General features: G+C 45.2%; 1 protein-coding gene across 1 annotated transcript in view; it reads left to right on the top strand.

Moving 5' to 3' along the window:
- Positions 1–979: 979 nt before the first annotated feature.
- The window catches only part of exoc3l1 (exocyst complex component 3-like 1), a 90,939-nt gene continuing 67,897 nt past the window's right edge, over positions 980–24,021 (top strand). The window contains exon 1 of the mRNA XM_078543985.1: positions 980–1,079. Coding sequence (XP_078400111.1) covers positions 1,046–1,079 — 34 coding nt within the window. The 5' untranslated portion in view covers positions 980–1,045. The remainder of the gene's footprint in view (positions 1,080–24,021) is intronic.

Below are 24,021 nucleotides of genomic sequence, written 5' to 3'. Positions count from 1 at the left end.
CAGATGCTGCCTAACCTGCTGAGCATTTCTACCATTTTCTGCTTTTATTCCTGCTTGGGTGGACGGTTTTTGAAAGTGAGGATTGATCACTGCATGGTGGATTTTGCATGTCCTCATAGCTCACCATCTGAAGGGTTTTTAATGTGTACCACTGGCTAACCAGGAGGGATTTGTAATGTGTACCACTGGCCAACCAGGAGGGATTTGTAATGTGTACCACTGGCTAACCAGGAGGGATTTGTAATGTGTACCACTGGCTAACCAGGAGGGATTTGTAATGTGTACCACTGGCTAACCAGGAGGGATTTGTAATGTGTACCACTGGCTAACCAGGAGGGATTTGTAATGTGTACCACTGGCTAACCAGGAGGGATTTGTAATGTGTACCACTGGCTAACCAGGAGGGATTTGTAATGTGTACCACTGGCTAACCAGGAGGGATTTGTAATGTGTACCACTGGCTAACCAGGAGGGATTTGTAATGTGTACCACTGGCTAACCAGGAGGGATTTGTAATGTGTACCACTGGCTAACCAGGAGGGATTTGTAATGTGTACCACTGGCTAACCAGGAGGGATTTGTAATGTGTACCACTGGCTAACCGGGAGGGATTTGTAATGTGTACATGTCTAATACTTTGGTAACAAAGCTGGGAGTGGACAGTTTGATGAGGGGGCCGGGAGTGGACGGTTTGATGAGGGGACTGGGAATGTTTAGTCCAAATCTGTCGCTAGGTTTTGAGTGGAGTCGATATGGAGATGCAGCCGAGCCGAGTGGCTGCAGAATGAGAGTCAGTTGGACGCCTTTGCTGGCGGCTTGTGGCTGACTCACCTCTGTGTGTGTCAGGATGTCCACTCCGGGACTGTGAGCCGCAGTCTGACGGATCGCTCTCCGTCCCTGCCACCGCGAAGAAAACTGGCACAGCAAGTAAGACCATCCCTTGGTCTCCTTTCTCCAGCTCCTCCCCTCGTGGTGTGAGCAGACAGTCCCAGCCTGTTAATGACCACTCGCTAACATCCAGAGCCTGTCTGCGGCAGAGCAGGCAATGTCTGCAGAGGATAGCAATGTGAAGAGACAAGGTAAGGAGCAGGCTGGACTGGTAGTCAGCATCAGCGATTCTGATCATCCTCAGCTAGCGCCTTGCTCGGATCTGGGAATGCCTGTAAATCCGCCCATAGATTGTTATAACACACTGCGCCTGGCCGACAGTGCGTTGTTAAAAGGATCATTAAAGGGAGGGAGGAATCATTTAGGAACGTTAACGGGTGCGGACTGATTAAGTAGCATTTGGATTGTATCTGCAAATGTGACATCTCTTAATCCGCTACTGTTAAGGAACATTGTGCTGTGTGCGGGTCACCCTCCCCTGCGTTAGCTCAGCAAGTCTCGATATCCATTATCTTTCAAAGACTTTCCAAGCTACTTGTGGCAGATTCGCGTCCCCATTTTCCTCTCTCTTGCTCCCACCTCAGTTTCCGAACACTTTTCTGTTGTGCTGCCCTGAGCTATGTCTGGAATCATCTATAGCGTTTATCGAAAAGACGGTTTGAAGCCAACATGGGATAGGTGTTGGAGGTGGGGGAATGCAGTTGGAAGCGGGGAGTGTGGGCTTTTCTCAACCGACTTAACCTAACAATCTGCTGTTCGAACTGTCAGATCTGTAATAATAGCTGTAATGCACAGATTTGTATTCCGACAACACTTCCCCGCAGAAAGTTGTTTTGAGATGTAAGCACAGCGGTCGTTTCGCACTAAACCGAATCTCATACGGCAAATGAGTGAGTGATGTATTTTCGAAAGGTTCTGCTTGGAGGGAGGAGTGTTGGTTAAAACATTAAATGGGGTCTTTAGCATCTCCTTAATCAGGGCTCGGTTTCATCTCTCATCCGAATGGCAGTACAGCAACTCCCTGTGTACTGCATTGAAGATTACATGCTGGGTCCTGCAGTGAGATATGCGAATGAGTTCGGGCCAACTGAGACAAACTGACACAGACTGCTATTTTCTAAAGATAGACAGGAACCTCGGCGGAAATGTATGCATTGTATTATCGAGGAAAGAGAATGGCTTCACTAAGGAGTGGCCAGGATTAGATTAGTTCCCTTTCGAGTTGATTTCCTGCTGAGTTTTTCCAGGTAATTCTGTTTTTGTTTTGGATTTCAGCATTTGTTAAGTAGTCATCATGGACCATTAGTTAATATGAGGCAGCAAACACGTTGCTAAATGAAACGTTAAAATCCTAATTCGAAAACGAAAAAGCATTAAGTGCTAGAAGGCAGAAATGCATATTTTATATTCACCCTTTCATTCAATAAGAGATTAATGAGCACCCAGACGCACAGTATTAACTGATTGAGAACTCCAATTTATTATACATATTGGCGGAGCACATCAGTACATAATACTTATTAATGGGGCACCCAATTTACACCACCTGTTGATTCAGCATCCAACATTCCTGTTGGTGAACCACCTCAATGCACGATTCTTATTAATGGAGCATCCAAATCCATTATACTTACCGAGTAACCAAACACACAGTACTTATTAATGGAGCCTTCTAACCTGTTGCACACGTAGTTGGAGGACCCAACTTGTAGTATTTATTAATGGAGTGCCTCATTATACAATACTTATTGTTGGAACAGTCTGACTTTTGACACTTTTTGGGTACCAAATGCTCAATCCTTAGTCAATTGGTGCCCACAGAGTAGCTAAGCAGACATTATATACTGATGGACATATTGTACTACTGATGGACTATCTGAACCGATAGTACTTACTTATTTCCAATTGACTTCACCTCAAGTTTTTTGGGGAAAATAGTTCCTGAATTCCACTACCTTTTGTGTGATAAAGGCTTCTCTGGCATCACCTCTGATTGGCTTAGCTCTAACTGTAAGGTTATGTCTGGACTCTCTCACCAGAGGAAATAGTTTCTCTCCATTTACCCAATCAAATCATTTAATTATCTTAAACACTTCAATTAGATTACCCCTCAACCTTGTATATTTATAAAAGGAATACAAACCTATGCAACTTTGTCTCCTAATTATCCTATTAGCCCCCTTATCATTTTGGTAAATCTGTGCTGCACCCCTTCAAAGGCCAATAGAGGTGTCAGCTGTGGCTCAGTTCATAGCACCCTCGCCTTTGAATCAGAGGGTTGTGGGTTCATGTCCCACTCCTGGAAACCAAAAACTGTGATTGTACTCGAAAGAAGTTGCAATCTGTGACTGTTGGTAACTCGAAAGAGTTTCAAAGGCCAATAGAGGTGTCAGCTGTGGCTCAGTCCATAGCACCCTCGCCTTTGAATCAGAGGGCTGTGGGTTCATGTCCCACTCCCAGAAACCAAGACCTGTGAATGTACTCGAAAGAGTTACATGCGATCTGTTGATAACTCGAAAGAGTTTGAAACCTATGCAACTTTGTCTCCTAATTATCCTATTAGCCCCCTTATCATTTTGGTAAATCTGTGCTGCACCCCTTCAAAGGCCAATAGAGGTGTCAGCTGTGGCTCAGTTCATAGCACCCTCGCCTTTGAATCAGAGGGTTGTGGGTTCATGTCCCACTCCTGGAAAAACCAAGAACTGTGATTGTACTCGAAAGAGTTGCAATCTGTGACTGTTGATAACTCGAAAGAGTTTCAAAGGCCAATATTTGAGGTGTCAGCTGTGGCTCAGTTCATAGCACCCTCGCCTTTGAATCAGAGGGTTGTGGGTTCATGTCCCACTCCCGGAAACCAAGAACTGTGATTGTACTCGAAAGAGTTGCAATCTGTGACTGTTGATAACTCGAAAGAGTTTCAAAGGCCAATATTTGAGGTGTCAGCTGTGGCTCAGTTCATAGCACCCTCGACTTTGAATCAGAGGGTTGTGGGTTCATGTCCCACTCCCAGAAACCGTGATTGTACTCGAAAGAGTTGCAATCTGTGACTGTTGATAACTCGAAAGAGTTTCAAAGGCCAATATTTGAGGTGTCAGCTGTGGCTCAGTTCATAGCACCCTCGCCTTTGAATCAGAGGGTTGTGGGTTCATGTCCCATTCCTGGAAAAACCAAGAACTGTGATTGTACTCGAAAGAGTTGCAATCTGTGACTGTTGATAACTCGAAAGAGTTTCAATGGCCAATATTTGAGGTGTCAGCTGTGGCTCAGTTCATAGCACCCTCGCCTTTGAATCAGAGGGTTGTGGGTTCATGTCCCACTCCCAGAAACCAAGACCTGTGAATGTACTCGAAAGAGTTACATGCGATCTGTTGATAACTCGAAAGAGTTTGAAACCTATGCAACTTTGTCTCCTAATTATCCTATTAGCCCCCTTATCATTTTGGTAAACCTGTGCTGCACCCCTTCAAAGGCCAATAGAGGTGTCAGCTGTGGCTCAGTTCATAGCACCCTCGCCTTTGAATCAGAGGGTTGTGGGTTCATGTCCCACTCCTGGAAACCAAAAACTGTGATTGTACTCGAAAGAGTTGCAATCTGTGACTGTTGATAACTCGAAAGAGTTTCAAAGGCCAATATTTGAGGTGTCAGCTGTGGCTCAGTTCATAGCACCCTCGCCTTTGAATCAGAGGGTTGTGGGTTCATGTCCCACTCCTGGAAAAACCAAGAACTGTGATTGTACTCGAAAGAGTTGCAATCTGTGACTGTTGATAACTCGAAAGAGTTTCAAAGGCCAATATTTGAGGTGTCAGCTGTGGCTCAGTTCATAGCACCCTCGCCTTTGAATCAGAGGGTTGTGGGTTCATGTCCCACTCCCGGAAAACCAAGAACTGTGATTGTACTTGAAAGAGTTGCAATCTGTGACTGTTGATAACTCGAAAGAGTTTCCTGTCAACTGAAGGCATTGTGATTTTGAGGTGTCAGCTGTGGCTCAGTTCATAGCACCCTCGCCTTTGAATCAGAGGGTTGTGGGTTCATGTCCCACTCCCGGAAACCAAGAACTGTGATTGTACTCGAAAGAGTTGCAATCTGTGACTGTTGATGACTCGAAAGAGTTTCAAAGGCCAATATTTGAGGTGTCAGCTGTGGCTCAGTTCATAGCACCCTCGACTTTGAATCAGAGGGTTGTGGGTTCATGTCCCACTCCCAGAAACCGTGACTGTACTCGAAAGAGTTGCAATCTGTGACTGTTGATAACTCGAAAGAGTTTCAAAGGCCAATATTTGAGGTGTCAGCTGTGGCTCAGTTCATAGCACCCTCGCCTTTGAATCAGAAGGTTGTGGGTTCATGTCCCACTCCCGGAAACCAAGAACTGTGATTGTACTCGAAAGAGTTGCAATCTGTGACTGTTGATAACTTGAAAGAGTTTCAAAGGCCAATATTTCATTCCTGAGATGTGGTAACCAGAACTTTGTACTTCTGTAACATAACTTTAATCTTTTTACATTCCATTCAACGTGAAATAAAGACCAATATTCCATTAGCCTTTTAAATTATTTTTTCTACCTGTCCACTAGTTCTTAATGATTCTTGTGCCGGAACTTCTAACCTTTCTGTTCATCCATTGTTCCTCACTTTTCATCATTTAGAAAATTCTCTGATCTATCTTCCTTCGGTTGAAAGTTGATGACTTTACATTTTTCCACATTGAACTCTACCTGCCAGTTTCACCCACTCACTTAATCTATCAATGTCCCTTTGCAATGTTCTGTTCCCATCTACACTATTTACTGTGCCGCCTTATTGTTGTCAGGAAACTTCATCCAAGTCATCTATAAGGGTAGTGAAAATGTGAGGCGCCAGTACTAACCCCTGGCTGACACCACCAGTCACACCCTCCTACTGTTGTACATACCCCATTATGACACTCTGTCTTCTCCCTCTGAACCAGTTCACTATTCCACCCAATAGGTCGCCTCCAGTTTGATGCACCTTCATTTTTGTTAATGGTCTCTTACATGCAACGTTCTTGCCTCCTGGGAGCTCATAAAAATAACATCTACAGACATGGCTTTATCACCATGTTAGATACCTTGTTAAAGAATTTAACTATGGTTGTTTGACATGACTTACCCTTTATAAATCCATGCTGGCTCTCTCTCAGCTCAAATCTATCTAAATATTCAGTCATCCTGTCCCTGAAAAGACATTCTTGTAACTTCCCCACAACTGACATCAGACTAATAAGCCTATAGTTTCCTATTTATTCCTCTTGCACTTCTTGAATAATGGGGTGACAGACAATTTCTGAATCAAGAGAGTTTTGAAAAATCATGACTAACAGTTCACCTACTGTCTCACCCACTTACTTTAATTCCCTTGAGGTGGGAACCAGCAGGCCCTGGAGATTTGTCCAGCTTTAATCTCATTAATTCATCAGTCACTACTTTATTTATATTGAATCCAGTTAGTTCCAGCCCTTGATTTATTTTTTGTTTTCCTTGCATCACTGATATGTTATCCTCATCCTCTCCTGTGAAGGCCCGCAAAGTAGCTGCTTAGTAAATCTGCCATTGTCTAATTTCCAATTACAATATCATCTGCACCTGTCTTTAAGGGTCACATGACTCTCAGGCATCCTGCTTCGCTTAATATATTTATAAAAATCTTTAGTGTTGACCTTGATGACCCCCCATAAGTCTTTTCTGGTATTCCTTTTTGCAGCTCTGACCATTTTTTTTGTATTCTTTGACCGTTCTTTATATATTTTCCAGTCTGCAGAATCTCTTCTATTTATTGCTTTTGTAAAAGCTCTTTCTTTTAGTTTTATACTCGCTCCTCTTGCTGACTTGCTAAGGTGTTTATTTACACAAGTACCAGGAGACCTCTTGCCCTTTTGGAATATGTACAGGTCTTGTTTTCTACCAAATACTTTTCAACCACCTTCCATTTTCATCTTTCATTTTATCTGTTAATAGTTCTGCACAGTCTACTGTGTATTGCTGAAAAAAAAGACATGTCAAAGTTTTTTCTTTTTGCACTCATCAGGACACTTTGCAAGAATACCAATACAAGGAGAAAACAACAATTTATACTGTATGTGGAAAGGAATTGTTGTTCTCCCCTAATGTTGGTATTCTTGCAAAGTGTCCTGATAACAGCTTAGACATGCCCCTTTTTTCAGCAGTACTCAAGTTCTGTTCCACCAAATGACAGTCTACTGTGGTCAATTCTTACCTCAACTCTTCAAAGCCAGCTTAACTTAAATTTAAAACTTTTGACCTTTTAATAATATGGAATCTCAGTTCTGTTCAGTGCATGTTTCATTTGCTGACATACAGTGATAAAATAGGCACATGTATAGTTAGCATGCATGATGGCTGAAGGAGTTTAATGCACCACCTGGTGAGGTTGATACAGACAGGGAAGATTCTAAGTTTTGAGTTAGTTATTCGCCTAGTATCCCCAAAGTTAGATTCAGCAAAGTCAGGGTTTTTGCTCCTGATCACTATCCAGTGACTCCTGCTAGAAATTTTGCATATTTGGATGTTAGCTGATGATAGGAGCGGGCTTGACTGTGATGCTCCACACAGTGGAATGGCTTCCTAACAATCGCTCCTTAGATATATTTATGACGGTTATTTGGAGGACGGCTGACATCCATGGAACTCACACGTAGTGAAAACAGCGCCCTGAGGAGAGGAGGGGCTGGTAATTAATGACATTGGCATGTGCACAGCAGCAGCGCTAGACTGTACGCAGCACAGGATGTCTCAAATGCCTGCTGACAGGAGAATATTGGATGACTTTGCCAAGGGCTAGTGCCATCTGTACCCGTATCATACCCCAACTGCCATTATCAAATATTGTCTCTCTCTTATTCTGTCTCTGGCACTCATTTTCTTTCATTGTCTTTCTCTGTTCCTTCTGAGTTTTTGTCTTCTTTTCTCATTCTCTCCCTCTTTTTAGTGTTTTTCTCATGTTGTCACTCCCTAAATCACTTTCACTCTCTTTCTCTTACATTCTTTCTCTCCCCCCCTCCGCACTTTCACCACTCTTTTTCTCTGCCCCCTCTCAATTTCTTAACCACTCCCTTGCTCATTTTTATCCTCATCCTTTCCCTCTCTCATTATTTCTTTCACCTCTTTCTCACAACCTCTCATTCTTCCTTTCTTCTCCTTCTCTCTCCTTGTTTAATTTTCACTTTAGAGTCTCATCTGAGGGACAGCAGCTCCAACAACGCAGCACTCTCTCAGTGCTGAATGTCAGCCTAGATTTTTGTGCTTAAGTCTCTGGAATGGGAGTAACTATTCATTTGAAGTGTTTCTGGCACTGACCTTCGCAGGGTGAGGACACGTAGTGGGAATTTGGGCATAGGCTCAATTTTTCATCCACTACAGTTAATGTGGCACACAGACTCCCACTCCCAGTGTGCAAAGCCAAGGGTGCTAAATGTGCCCCCCTAATCTGAGTAACAGTCAGTATCAGATAGCTCCTCATACTCCCCATACAGGCAGTTCCAAACGCTTTCTCTTTATTTTTAATTCTTTCGTGTGGGCATCACTGACAAGGCCAGCCAGCATTTGGTGTCCATCCTAATTGCTCTTGAGCAGAGCAGCTTGCTAGGCCATTTCAGAGGGCAGTTAAGAATCAACCATATTGTTGCAGGTATGGAGTCACATGTAGGTCAGGTAAGGAGGGCAGATTTCCTTCCCTAAAGGATATTAGTGAACTAGGTAGCTTTTTATGACAATTGATGGTAGTATCATGGTCTCCATTACTGAGACTAGCTTTATATTCCAGATTTATTAACTGAATAATTAAATTCCACCAGCTGCCATGGTGGGATTTGAACCCATGCCCTAGGAGCATTAGCCTGGGCCTCTGGATTACTAGTTCAGTGACATTACCACTGTGGCACCATTTCCCATTTATCATGGATACTGTGTCATTTTAAGAAGCATAGATAGTCAAAGAATTGAAGTGTTATGATGATTCTCAAAGGCAGAAGATTCATTCAGCAATGGTAAATAATCCATTTCCTTTAATACGTTGCTAGGCTGTCATCACTGACCTTTGCAGTCCTTCTGCTCGATATCGATCTTTGCTGGAGAATGATTTCAGCACAGGATGATTTCATTTGCACTGAGTGATGCATTGCTTCCAGCAGGCTGCCAAAGAGTTACTTCATTGCTGATTGCCTGCTGAACGTGCAGGAGATGAAATCGTTTGCTACTGATGAAGTGACTGCTGTGAGGTGTGTGACTGCCCTCTGCCTCACTTCATATCCAGAGAGGGTTTGTGTGAGCACAGTGGGACACAGTGGGTTCAGCCCTGGCTGTTCAGCTCTAGGAGCTGTTTTCTCATCCAGTTCACACTGATGGAGATGTAAGTTTCCATTATGGTCCTGACTCACTCCCTGTTTTGTGTTTAGGGTAAAAGGTGTCTTCCATAGCGAAAACAAAAAATGCTGGAAAAACTCAGTAGGTCTCACAGCATCTGTGGAGAGAGAGACAGAGATAACGTTTTGAGTCCGTATGACTCTTCTTCAGATCTAAAGGGAGGTAGAGATGTGGTGAAATCTCTACTGATTAAGAGGGGGGTGGAACAGGTGAAGCTGGATAGAAGGCCAGCGATAGGTGGTGGCAAAGGAGAGATGGCAAAAGATGTCATAAACAAAAGGTCAAAGAGTTGTTAATGGTGCTGGTACTGGCTAAAGAAGGTGCTGATGGTGACATTAAGAAAGCAAAATGTGATAATGGCCGGACCAGGGTAAGCACTCTGGAAAGTGACAGATGGCCCTAGTGGGGGTGGGGTGGGGGGAGGGGAGGGGAAGGTGGTGGGAAGAAAGATCGAAACTAGGCTAAAAGCAGGGAATAAAAGAATGAATGAAAATGGAAATGTATTTTAAAAAATAATAATAATGAAAATTAGTGGGGGGAAAATTAATAAAAATTTTAAAAATAAAAATGAATGTGGAAAAAAGAGGGATGAAAAAGGGGGATGGGGATGGAGGAGAGAGTTCATGATCTGAAGTTGTTGAACTCTATGTTAAGTCCGGAAGGCTGTAGAGTGCCTAGCTGGAAGGTGAGGTGCTGTTCCTCCAGTTTGCGTTGAGCTTCACTGGAACATTGCAGCAGGCCAAGGACAGACATGTGGGCATGAGAGCAGGGTGGTGTGTTGAAATGGCAAGCAGCAGGAAGGTCTGAGTCATGCTTGCAGACAGACCGAAGGTGTTCCGCAAAGCAGTCTCCCAGTCTGTGTTTGGCCTCCCCAATGTAGAAGAGACCACATTGGGAGCAGCGAATGCAGTAGACCAAATTGAGGGAAGCGCAAGTGAAGTGCTGCTTCACTTGGAAGGAGTGTTTGGGCCCTTGGACGGTGACGAGTGAGGGAGTAAAGGGGCAGGGGCATTAACAACTCTTTGACCTTTTGTTTATGACATCTTTTGCCATCTCTCCTTTGCCTCCACCTATTGCTGGCCTTCTATCCAGCTTCACCGGTTCCACCCCCCCCTTAATCAGTAGAGATTTCACCACATCTCTACCTCCCTTTAGATCTAAAGAAGAGTCATATGGACTCAAAACATTATCTCTGTCTCTCTCTCCAAAGATGCTGTCAGACCTGCTGAGTTTTTCCAACATTTTTTGTTTTCATTTCAGGTTTCCAGTATCCGCAGTATTTTGCCTTTATTTTGGTGTCTTCCATAGTTGGGCTGATGCTGTGCTCTTTTATGTGGGCCCAGGATGAACAATTGTCGCTAAGTTATGATCTCTATCTTTGTTACCTCCTCCAGCCCTACAACCCCTCTGAGATCACTTCCCTTTTTGTGCATCCCCCATTTATTTTCTTCCACTATTGGTGGCTATGCCTTCAACAGCCCAGGCCCCAAACTCCATAATTACCACCCTAAACCTCCTGCCTCTCTCTAATCCTTCCATATACTCTTAAATACACCTCTCTGATCAAACCTTTGGTCATCTGTAGTCCTAATATCTCCTTATGTGGAACAGTATCAAATGTTGTCTTCTAACACTCCTATAAAGCAGCTTGGGATGTTTCATTGTGCTAGAGGTGCTATACAAATTCAAGTTGCTGTTGTATGTATAGATAAATGTTACGAAGTTGCAGTCCCAAACAGTACTTAACATGTTGAGGGTACATAATGATAATATAGGTGCAAAAGCCAATGCTCCATCAATTAGTTTAAAGAGTCAGATAGTCCTGTGGGCCTAATGATTGCAGCAGTCAAATTCCCAAAATCAGCTCTAGGCAGATGAATCTCTGCCCTAGAAGTGTAAATTTATAAATCTTAACCCATACTGCACAGATAAAGTGAGAAGCCCAGCATGTCTTTTCTTGTCTGCACTGTCAGGACAATACAGACAGGCTAAAACAAGAAATTCAGATTTATTTACAGTTTGAATAATACACTGAAGTGGTAAAACATAGCAAGGTATTTAAAGCACAATGGCAGACTTACAGAATTTATAAATTTTGTAGCTCTTTTCTGTTGCTTCTGATGGAGTATTTGATCCAAGTTACATGAAAGAGGATCCTTACAGAGTTCTCTTGAGCCTCATCACCTTGCAGGTGCAGTGTGAAGCATAGAACAGAACCATGATGGTGTTGATCAATTAAATGGCTGCTGTTACCTTGATGTTAAGAAAAGTACTTTTGAAGATCGCATGACTTCTTCTCAGGCCATTGAGTTATTAACCTATTTTTAACACTCAAGTAGATATGAGGATAGATTTTCATGTTCATAGCCTTAGCAGGCTGGACCAACTGCCTCTTACAGAACCGTCTGGTTTTCATACTGTTGTAATCAGTAGAATGAAAACCAGGCGAGTTCTCCAATAATGGCAGATCCACTCTGCCAGATTACCACCCAGACCAATGTGAAAATCTATCCCTAGGTATGAAGTGAGGTCCCTGGTCATTTGCTTGCTTTGACATCCAAAGACAATTGAAGCCACAATTTTGCCTATTTGGCATGAGATGGGCTGAAGTGCAATCATTTGATTAGCTGAAGTTCACAGGCTATAGTGATTTTGTCCCAAAGACAAAATATGTAATCCTCAATGTTGAATTTTGGTAAGGGGAGACGATGTCCATTTAAACTCCAGCTATTTTGAAAACCGCCTCAAATAATGACATGGATTTTCATATTTGTCAGAGAATGGAAGTTCTACTTTTTCTCTTCTGACTGCCTCTGCAAGGATCATACATGAAGTGCATGTCAGCTTGGTTTCTACTTGGCCTAGTGCTAAATTGTCCAAAACCAATTGATGTCAGAAAGGAATCAGGGGATTAGATTTTCTCATGGGCTTTGGGACCCCAACATCAAGATCAAATAGGGATCCCGGACCCTTACTTACTGTCAGCGCATCCGCCGGTGTAATCTTCCCAGAGACAGGCTCCTAATTGGGACTCCAATTTCAAAGACCTATTAAAGACAGCAGGTGGACTCACGATACTGCAGGCCCCATCAGAGGACCAGCAATCTTGAAGCCTCAGCAGTGCCTCTGGGAGAGGTTGGTGCTGCTAGGGCAAGTCAGGGACCGTGGAGGGGCCTCAACATGGAGGCACCCTCGGACACAGCACTTAAAAGTAAAACTTTTAGGGTCAAAGCTGTTAGGTCCTTTGAAGCAGAGGGAAAACCCCTGTGGGAGTGCATCCTTTGGGCCACAAGTGTTGCCTTTTCTGCTGACTGACCCCCCTTCAGGGCATGAAGCATCCGGTTCCAATGACCACCCGGCCTGCCGCAGAGAAGCTGCCTCCATTGAGCTGGCAGCGCCTCTGCTTGTGGTGGGCAGCTGCTCTGCTGTAGAAAAATGCTGGTGCGGCCAAAAATCTGAGGTACTTTGCCCATAATTGACTTAATTGGTTGCCCACCTCTGTAGTGCAGGCAGCCAGTTCAGGTCCTCGTCCACCCATGGGAAACTTCTCGGGCAGTGGGAATGCATTGGGAAGCCATTCTGAAGCAGCTCCCCCTTTTTATCCCATGCACCCCACCCCGACCCCGCCTGCAAGCCCGCCATCATGAGGTCACAAAAGTTCAGCCCAGGATGCAGGAAATAAAAATACCATAGAGGTTGCAGTAGGTGGGGCTCTGTTCGGAGGTTAGAGGTACAAGCATTTGGATCTAACCCATGCTATACCTGACCTGGGATCCACTTGATGCTGACAATAATTTACTAACATAGCGTGGTGCAACATGTTAAAATAATTCTGAAGTGGAACAAGGGTGGGAGGAAGGAGGAGCCTGCAATGGGTTGCAAATCATCTGTTTATTCCAGTGGTTATGCTTGGAGTACTAAGTAATGACTCTGGTCTGTGTATCTCGGACTGAACGTGTTTTCTTTATCTTGCGATGTATGAATAATGGAGCTTGCTGTTAAGTGACAGCGCTGAGTGCTCAGAAGATTGATGAGGTGCCTCTGATTGTAAGGTAATGTGAGCATGTTTGTTCCAGAGCCTCCATTTTCTATAAATATATTCCAGGATGTTGCTCACACTGCTGCTGAGAAGTCTCCAAACTCAATGTAACCTGTGGTGTTCTTACCCTCTGTGCTTCAGCTCCTGTCATTGAGCATGTTAAATTACCAACCAGCTCCTGTGCTACAATATATTTTCAGCATCAAATACCAATTTGAAGTGAATCTGCTACATCAAAGCTCAGCCCTAAGGTCAAGGAAGGAATAGGGTCAATATTCACGAGAGCAAAATACTGCAGATGCTGCAAAGCTGAAATAAAACAGAAAATGCTTGAAGTACTCAGCAGGTCAGGCAGCCCCTGTGGAGAGAGAAACAGGTAATGTTTCAGATCGACAACCCTTTGTCAGAACTGGGAGTACTTCAAGATGTAGGCAAGGCAGGTATAGGAGGAAGGAATGGAAAAGAAAGTCTTTGATAGAGTAAAAGGCAGGCGATATTAAGTGACAAAAGGAGTGATGGTGCAAGGCCAAAGGAGATGGTAATGGAAAAAGTAATGAAACAAAAGATGTGTCAAGAGGAGGTATAAATGGGAATAGCAGAATCATCATCAATAGCTGCCACCCAAATATAAAAACACAAAAAGAAAAGAATGAGATCAGTGATTATGATCTGAAATTGTTGAATAAATGTTGAGTCTGGGAGGCTGTAAAGTACTTTTCCTTGAGATTTCATTGGGCTTCATTGGAACAATATTGGAGGCCGTGCATAGAGGGGTCAGAGTGGAAGTGGGGCAGAGAATTAAAATTCCAGACCTCTAGAACAGATGGACTGAATGGAGGGTTCTGCAAAGTGGTCATCCAATCTGGGTTTGATCTCCCAAGTGTGGAGAGCTCTGCATCGGGAGCAGTGAAAACAGGATACTAAACTATAAGTAAAATCGCTGTTTCACCTGGAAGGGGTGTTTGGGACCTTGGGCAGTGGGAATAGAGGAGGTAAAAAGGCAGGTATTGCATTTCCTGCTCTTGCATAGGAAGTTGTGGTGGGCAGGAGAATGGGTAATGGGGGTGACTGAGGAATGGACTAGTGTCACAGGGGGAACAGTCCCTTCAAAATACTGAAAGAGGGGAGGAGGGGAGGATGTGTTTGGCGATGACATCACATTGGAGGCATCAGTAATGACAGAGGATCACTGTTGAATGTGGAGCCTGTTGGGGTGGAAGGCTGAGGACAAGGGAATGATCACAAGGGTAAACATTTACACTGGACTATAGTAGGAACCTAAGATAAAAGCAAAAAACTGCGGATGCTGGAAATTCAAAACAAAAATAAAAATACCTGGAAAAACTCAGCAGGTCCGACAGCATCTGTGGAGAGGAACACAGTTAACATTTTGAGTCTGTATGACTCTTCACCAGAACTAAAGAAAAATATAAAAGAGGTGAAATATAAGCTGGTTTAAGGGGGGGGGGGGGGTGGTGGGATAGGTAGAGCTGGATAGAGGGCCAGTGATAGGTGGAGATAACCAAAAGATGTCATAGACAAAAGGACAAAGAGGTGTTCAAGGTGGTGATATTATCTAAGGAATGTGCTAATAGGTGACATTAAGGGTAAAAAGCAGGACGAGCAAGGTACAGATAGCCCTAGTGGGGCTGGGGTGGCGGGAAGGGATCGAAATAGGCTAAAAGGTAGAGATAAAACAATGGATGGAAATACATTTAAAAATAATGGAAATAGGTGGGAAAAGAAAAATCTATATAAATTATTGGAAAAAAGGGGGATCGGAAAGTGGGTGGGAATGACCCAGACCTCCCTGTCGCTTGCCATTTCAACACACCACCCTGCTCTCATGCCCACATGTCCGTCCTTGGCCTGTTGCATTGTTCCAGTGAAGATCAACGCAAACTGGAGGAACAGCACCTCATCTTCCGACTAGGCACTTTACAGCCTTCCAGACTGAATATTGAGTTCAACAATTTTAGATCATGAACTCTCTCCTCCATCCCCACCCCCTTTCCGATCCCCCTTTTTTCCAATAATTTATATAGATTTTTCTTTTCCCACCTATTTCCATTATTCTTAAATGTATTTCCATCCATTGTTTTATCTCTACCTGTTAGCCTACTTCGATCCCTTCCCCCCACCCCATCCCCACTAGGGCTATCTGTACCTTGCTCGTCCTGCTTTCTACCCTTAATGTCATCTATTAGCACATTCCTTAGATAATATCACCACCTTGAACACCTCTTTGTCCTTTTGTCTATGACATCTTTTGGCTATCTCCACCTATCACTGGCCCTCTATCCAGCTCTACCTGTCCCACCACCCCTTAAACCAGCTTATATTTCACCTCTTTTCTATTTTTCCTTAGTTCTGGTGAAGAGTCATACGGACTCAAAACATTAACTGTGTTCCTCTCCACAGATGCTGTCGGACCTGCTGAGTTTTTCCAGGTATTTTTATTTTTGTTATAGTAGGAACCTAACTGTAGAACAAACAGGGCTGATAACAGGATGACAGGCACCTGAAGCTATGACTCAGCTCATAGCTGTATTGTATGGTGTCAGGTCTGAGGTCTATAGGAACAGAAAAACAGAAAGAGGTTATTTGGCCCCTCGAGCCTATTCCATCATTCAATAGCTGAATCACAACCTAGCACCATACACAGGCCTTTGTCCAGTATCTGATAATTTCTTTGGTATTAATCTGTCTCCATGTTCAATTTAATAATTGATCCAACATCAATTGCCATTTGCAGAAGAGAGTCCAAGCTTCTACCATCCTTTGTGTGAAGAAGCGTTTCTTAACTTCACTCCTGAGAGCTCTGGCTCTAATTTGTAGACTATACCTCCTAGTCCTAGACTCCCAATAAGTGGAAATAGTTTCTCTCTGTCTACCCCATCTCCCCTTAACACCTTGAAAACTTAAATCAAGTCAACCCTTAACCTTCTAAATTCAAGGAATAACGACCTTAGTTTGTTTAATCTCTCCTTGTAGCTTAATCTTTGGAGTCCAGGTATCATTCTATGCTACGCTCCCTTCAAAGCCAATGTATCCTTCTGAAGGTGTGGTACCCAGAGCTGCTCACAGTAACTCCATGTATGGTCTAAACAGGGCTTTGTATAGCTGAAGGATGACTTCCACCTCCCGTGTATTCTAGTCCTTGAAATATAAAGACCAGCATTCCATTAGCATTTCTGATTATTTTCTGTTCATGACATTTAGTCCCCCAAGTCTGTTTGGACCTCCACTGTTTCTATTCACCAGTTCTGTCATTTTTAGGTCCAAAGTGGATGATCTCCTACATTACCTACATTAAAATCCATTTGCCACAGTTTTCCACATTCACTTAATCTATCAATACACCCTTGTAATTTTACACTTCCACCTACCATGCTAATAATGCAGCCTATGTGTCATCAGCAAATTTGGATACGTGGCTTTCTATCCCATCATCTAAGTCGTTAATGAACACAATGAATAGTTGAGGCCCCAAAACAGATCTTTGTGTGTCGCCACTAGTCACACCCTAGTAATTAGAGTATTTGCCCTCTATATCTACTCTCTGCTCTTTCCACTCAGCCAATTTCCTAAGCAGGTAAATAATTTGCCTTCAATTCCATGAGCATCAAATTTACCTGACATTCTTTTATGAGGGAGTTTATCAAATGCCTTCTGGAAGTAACATAAATAACATACATAGATATTCCCCTCTCCACCACATTAGTTACCTCTCAAAAAAAAAAATTCAATCATGTTTGTCAGGCATGACCTTCCCTTTACAAATAATTGTACGCGTGACTCACATAGAGCACCAATTGGCGTTATTAACTCTGTTTGGACATGTCCTAGAAGTTTCATAACAAGACTCTGGGGCAGAAATTTTTGTCCCATGGGCGGGCGCGCTCCCACCTCGAAAGGGAGTGAAATAGTGAGCGATGACGTTGGGCGAGCGTCCCAAAGTCATTGCACACCCTTGCGATCTTTCGGTCAGCGGGTGCATGCGAGAGGTGGCAGTGCGCCCACCGACAATTAAGAGGCCTATTAAGGCCCTTAAGTAATTAATTAAGTTGCATTTTTCACTGCCCGCTTAACCGTTCGGTTGGTGGGCAGGCAAATAGGCCAGGTGGCCTTTGCATTTTTAACGAAACGTCATCCATGGGCAGGATGAGGTTTCCAACAATTACTAAAAGAAAAATTTTAACACCCTTTTTTACATGTCCCTCTTCATGTGACTGAGTCACATGTGGAGACATGTTTATATCATATGTAAAAAGTTTATGTAATGGCGCAAGGGTTGCCAACCCTCCAGGATTGCCCTGGAGCTTCCAGGAATTAAGGTTGATCTCCTGGACACTGTGGCTCTGTGCACGCTGCCCCACACATGTGCACACTTCAGCACTCTTGCTCCTGCTGCCCCCACCCCGGCAGCGCTGAGGCTCCTAGCACACCTTTCACGCTGGCTGGCCGTTACTTGGCCAGCCAGCGCGAAATTGCGGTTGGAGTCTGATCGCAGGCGGCGTTCGGTCTCATGGCTATTCCCAGGCCTGTCTGCCGTGCCTGCCCGACGAGGGGTAAATTCTCCCCCGGTCTCTATTTGCCCCCCCAATGAAAACAACTTATTCCCATCTCCAATACTTTTTATAACTGCTAAATGAAAGTGTTCAAAAGTTTTTTTAAACACCATTTTTCTCCCAGAATTACCAGTGTCCAGGAGATCGATCTTAATTCCTGGAAGCTCCAAGACAATCCTGGAAGGTTGGCAACCCTTGCGCCAATGCAAAACCCAGAAGCACTTTGAGCCCAAGTAGCAATCCTGATTTTCAGAGCTCGACTAGATTGGGAATCTCAAAAGGGGCCCTCTCACTTCAGCCTAGTAAGAATATTGTTCCCCCGAGGAGCACTGTTCTTCCTTTGTTTTTATTCATTCACAGGATGTGGGCTTCGCTGGCTAGTCTAGCATTTATTGCCCATCCCTAATTGCCCTTGAGAAGGTGGTGGTGAGCTGCTTTCTTGAACCGCTGCAGCCCATGATCCTGAAGGGTCATTCTTAATATTTGACCCTCTCCTTCATTGGTTTCCAAAGAACTCGCCGTGCCTCAAACCCTTTCTGTTGTAGAAAACAGATATGGGGGCAGTGCTAAGGACAACCAATGTCTGCAGCCCACATTGGCAATGGTGGTTTCTCGTGCATTAGAGTCCAGGATTGGGAACATTCTAAGTCACGGAAGAAGGACAGTGCACCATGCACAGCAATCCTTGAGTCACCTATTTCTACTTGGCATCCTTTGGGATTAAACCATGAATGAACGAACCCCAATCAATATTCCTCCTATTTCACAGGGATTGAGAATGGACAGTTCTGTGTACTTAGGGTTTAAATGCACACCAGATTCTACCTAAAAATGAAAATCTACTCCCCATCTGATTGAATGAGTGCAGCTCCAATGACACTCAAGAAGCTTGACACCATACAGGATAAAGCAGGCTGCTTGATTGGCACCCCATTCACCACCTTAGACATTCACTCCTTCCACCACCGATACACAGTGGCAGCAGTGTGTACCATTTACAAGATGCGCTGCAACAACTCACCAAGGCTCCTTCAGTAGCACCTTCCAAACCAACGACTTCTACCACCTAGGAGGACAAGGGCAGCAGACACATGGGAACACTACCACCTGCATGTTCCCCTCCAAGTCATACACTATCCTGACTTGGAAATATATCGCCGTTCCTTCGCTGTCGCTGGGTCAAAACCCTGGAGCTCCCTCCCTAACAGCATTGTGGGTGTACCCACACCACACGGACTGCAGCAGTTCACAACCATCTTCTCAGGGTGCTGCTCCTTATATCTCTGGGCCTCCCTATTTGGGCAATGGGGTGTTGTTAGAACAGGGATTCCAGCCATTATGTGGCTGACTCTTTCTGGAAAGTGTGACCGTGCATGTACTTGATCAGAATTGAGTGGAGTGAGGGAATGGGCATGGCTACGATGCCCCCTATAGTTGGATAGCCTACTGACAACCATTTACTAAATTCACTTGAAAATAGTGGTCATTCGGCTGCAGTGTGGAGATTGGCCAGCAGCAATGAACCCATCACTCACCCTCCCACCGTCACCCAGAATGGTCAGCAGTGTGAGGAGTGAATCTCAGTGAAATAGAATCCCACATGACAGAATATTATTCCAGTTTGTGGCCCATAGACTTTTTTGGACGAGAGGAAGGAGAGCCAACCTCCTTGCACTCTTTGCATTGACCTCCACTTGGTGGTAACATTGTTTCCTGGTGTGTCTCTCTATCAAGTTCTCCCATTGTTGAATGGGGCCTGTTCATTCTTCTCCAGTCCCCTCCCCCACCCGCCTCCTCAGATGACATATCATATGGCTGTCACTGTTACAACTTCAGTCAGATTACAGAGCAACAGGAAACAAGGCTGAATGCTTTGATTATGTACCAACAGCCACGTGTCTGCTGTGAGCTTGGATCTGTGGAATGGACATCAGACAGCCTGTGACATGAGGTTCCCATCCCCCTCACTCAATGGCTTTGGTAGTCAGTGGACTACTGAGCCACACAGGGACATTTTGATGCTCTAACCTGTGCTGAGCCTTGGCTTGTGTCATCAGGTCGGGGAGGGAGGGGGTAACAATTAACCTCATTACCCTGAGTTAGAGAGGGGAAACTCAGCCAAGGTTCCTGCACCAGATATCTCCTGGCAAGTGGATACCAGGCTTTGTTGGGGTGCCCTCCGTGGCCAAATAGTCTGCGGCACTGTTTGAGCTAACACATTATAAATGGTCATCAGTTTTCCTACGACTTTGAAATTCAAGCTTGGTGTCATCTGGCCACCTCTTCTGGATTGGTCTCACCCTCTACCCCATCCCTCTCCACCTTGCCTGCTTCGCCCTGCTCTAAGGGCCTTGACCCTTCACGTTGGTTTAATACAGTGAGAGAAATGAGTCAGCGCCTTCAGGAAGGGAGGAAACTAGAGAGAAATAATTATAGGGAAAATAAAAGAAACATGTCAGATTCACACACACAAAAAAAGAGAAAAATGAGAGGATGTTGAGTTAGTCAGAATTATTTTTAAACTGGGTTTTGAAAAATCAGATATGATTTCCTCTCTACTGATTGTAATCTATTGTTCTTATAGCTCTTAAAGGTTTTTGTTTGCTATTTCAAATTAAATCTTCAGATGTTTTATCATTCAAGACCTAGGCCTCCCAAAGTTGTTAAAATGTTTACATAAATGCACACTTTAACTCAGCCTGATATCAGGCCAAAGGACATTGCTCCCTCTGGGGAATCGCATGGCAGAGATCTCTACATCTTAGCCTGTCCCAGCTGGACTTTCACCTCTGGAAGATTGTGGCACTAACATCAGGCCTTGAGCACCTAATATATGTCCCATCAAGGATGACACATACTGAGGGACTGCTGCATTGCCAGAAGTATCCATCATTCAGACAAAGCACTAAATCATGGCCTTGTCTGTTTGCTTGGTTAAAGATCACATAATACAGAAGAGTCATAGAGCGGAAGGAGCTCATTCGTCCCATCGAGACCATGCCTGCTTTCTGTAGAGCAATCCAGTCAGTCCCATTTCCCTACCCTATCCTTGTAACTCTGAGTTTATTTACCTTGTGCCTGCCCAATTTCCTTTTGAAATCATTGAATGTCCCTTCCACTATCCTCGCAGGCAGCGAGGTCCAGTTCATGTGCACTCATGTAAAAAACATCTTCCTCATATTCCCCACTGCATCTTATGTCCAAAACCTGAAATCTGTGTTCCCTAGTTCTTCTCAATCAGCTTTTCTTTTTCAATGTCCTCTAAACCTGTCAGAATCTCGTACACTTCCATCATAGGATCCCTAAATCTCTCTGCTCAGTCACAGTTCCTAGCATCGCACCATTTGGAAAATGCTCTGATCTATCTTTTTGAGACATCAGTTGTGTCTCAGTGGATAGCATTCTCACCTCTGCATCAGAGGTTGTGGGTTCAGTGCCACTCCAGCAACTTGTTGGAAAAAAATGTAGGCTGACAAGCCAATACTGATGGAGCACTGCATAATCGGAGAGTCGGTACCAAGGGAGCGCTGCACTGTCAGAGTCAGAACTGAGGGAGCGCTGCACTGTCAGAGTCAGTACTGAGGGAGCGCTGCACTGTCAGAGTCAGTACTGAGGGAGCGCTGCACTGTCGGAGTCAGTACTGAGGGAGCGCTGCACTGTCGGAGTCAGTACTGAGGGAGCGCTGCACTGTCGGAGTCAGTACTGAGGGAGCACTGCACTGTCAGAGAGTCAGTACTGAGGGAGCACTGCACTGTCAGAGTCAGCACTGAGGAAGCGCTGCACTGTCGGACTCAGTACTGAGGGAGCGCTGCACTGTCGGAGGGTCAGTACTGAGGGAGCGCTGCACTGTCAGAGAGTCAGTACTGAGGGAGCATTGCATTGTCAGAGAGTCAATATTGAAAGAGCACTGCACTGTCAGAGAGTCAGTCCTGAGGAACCACCGCACAGTCGGCGAGTCAGCACTGAGGGAGCGCTGCAGTTTTGGAGCGTCAGTACTGAGAGAGCACTGTACTGTCAAAGAGTCACTACTGAGGATGTGTGGAATTTTCAGAGGGTCAGTACTGAGGGAACGCTGCACTGTCGGAGGGTCAGTACTGAGGGAGAGCTGCACTGTCAGAGAGTCAGTACTGAGGGAGCATTGCATTGTTGGAGAGTCAGTACTGAGGGAGTGCTGCATTGATGGAGAGTCAGTACTGAGGGAGCACTGCATTGTGGGAGAGTCAGTACTGAGGGAGCGCTACATTGTCGGGGAGTCAGTACTGAGGGAGCACTGCACGGTCAGAGAGTCAGTGCTGAGGGAGTGCTGTACTGTCAGAGCGTTAGTATTGAGGGTGCACTGCATTGTTGCAGAGTCAGTACTGAGGGCGCGCTGCACTGTCAGTGAGTCAGTACTGAGGAGCGCTGCACTGTCAGAGCGTTAGTACTGAGGATGCACTGCATTGTCGGAGAGTCAGTACTGAGGGCGCACTGCACTGTCAGAGAGTCAGTACTGAGAGAGCACTGCACTGTCAGAGTCAGTACTGAGGGAGCGCTGCACTGTCAGAGTTAGCAATGAGGGAGCGCTGCACTGTTGGAGTCAGTACTGAGGGAGCTCTGCACTGTCGGAGTCAGTACTGAGGGAGCGCTGCACTGTCGGAGTCAGTACTGAGGGAGCGCTGCACTGTCAGAGAGTCAGTACTGAGGGAGCATTGCATTGTCAGAGAGTCAATATTGAAAGAGCACTGCACTGTCAGAGAGTCAGTCCTGAGGAACCACCGCACAGTCGGCGAGTCAGCACTGAGGGAGCGCTGCAGTTTTGGAGCGTCAGTACTGAGAGAGCACTGTACTGTCAAAGAGTCACTACTGAGGATGTGTGGAATTTTCAGAGGGTCAGTACTGAGGGAACGCTGCACTGTCGGAGGGTCAGTACTGAGGGAGAGCTGCACTGTCAGAGAGTCAGTACTGAGGGAGCATTGCATTGTCAGAGAGTCAATATTGAAAGAGCACTGCACTGTTGGAGAGTCAGTACTGAGGGAGTGCTGCATTGATGGAGAGTCAGTACTGAGGAGCACTGCACTGTGGGAGAGTCAGTACTGAGGGAGCGCTACATTGTCGGGGAGTCAGTACTGAGGGAGCACTGCACGATCAGAGAGTCAGTGCTGAGGGAGTGCTGTACTGTCAGAGCGTTAGTATTGAGGGTGCACTGCATTGTTGCAGAGTCAGTACTGAGGGCGCGCTGCACTGTCAGTGAGTCAGTACTGAGGGAGCGCTGCACTGTCGGAGTCAGTACTGAGGGAGCGCTGCACTGTCGGAGTCAGTACTGAGGGAGCGCTGCACTGTCGGAGTCAGTACTGAGAGAGCGCTGCATAGTCGGAGTCAGTACTGAGGGAGCGCTGCATAGTCGGAGTCAGTACTGAGGGAGCGCTGCACTGTCGGAGGGTCGGTACTGAGGGAGCGCTGCACTGTCAGAGAGTCAGTACTGAGGGAGCATTGCATTGTCAGAGAGTCAATATTGAAAGAGCGCTGCACTGTCAGAGAGTCAGTACTGAGGGAGCATTGCATTGTCAGAGAGTCAATATTGAAAGAGCACTGCACTGTTGGAGATTCAGCACTGAGGGAGTGCTGCAGTTTTGGAGTGTCAGTACTGAGAGAGCACTGTACTGTCAGAGAGTCAGTACTGAAGATGCGCTGAATTTTCAGAGGGTCAGTACTGAGGGAGCGCTGCACTGTCAGAGTCAGTACTGAGGGAGCATTGTATTGTCAGAGAGTCAATATTGAAAGAGTGCTGCACTGTTGGAGAGTCAGTACTGAGGGAGTGCTGCATTGATGGAGAGTCAGTACTGAGGGAGCACTGCACTATGGGAGAGTCAGTACTGAGGAAGCACTACATTGTCGGGGAGTCAGTACTGAGGGAGCACTGCACGATCAGAGAGTCAGTGCTGAGGGAGTGCTGTACTGTCAGAGCGTTAGTATTGAGGGTGCACTGCATTGTCGGAGAGTCAGTACTGAGGGCGCGCTGCACTGTCAGCGAGTCAGTACTGAGGTGGTGCTGCACTGTCAGATGGTCAGCACTGAGAGAGCACTGCACTGTCAGAGGGTCAGTACTGAGAAAGCGCTGCACTGTCAGATGGTCAGTACTGAGGGAGTG

Source organism: Cetorhinus maximus, chromosome 6 (genome assembly GCF_964194155.1).
Source record: "Cetorhinus maximus chromosome 6, sCetMax3.hap1.1, whole genome shotgun sequence".
Classification (NCBI taxonomy): Eukaryota; Metazoa; Chordata; class Chondrichthyes; order Lamniformes; family Cetorhinidae; genus Cetorhinus; species Cetorhinus maximus.
Note: the sequence above shows the minus strand (reverse complement) of the source record. Positions and strands in the feature narration are given on the sequence as shown.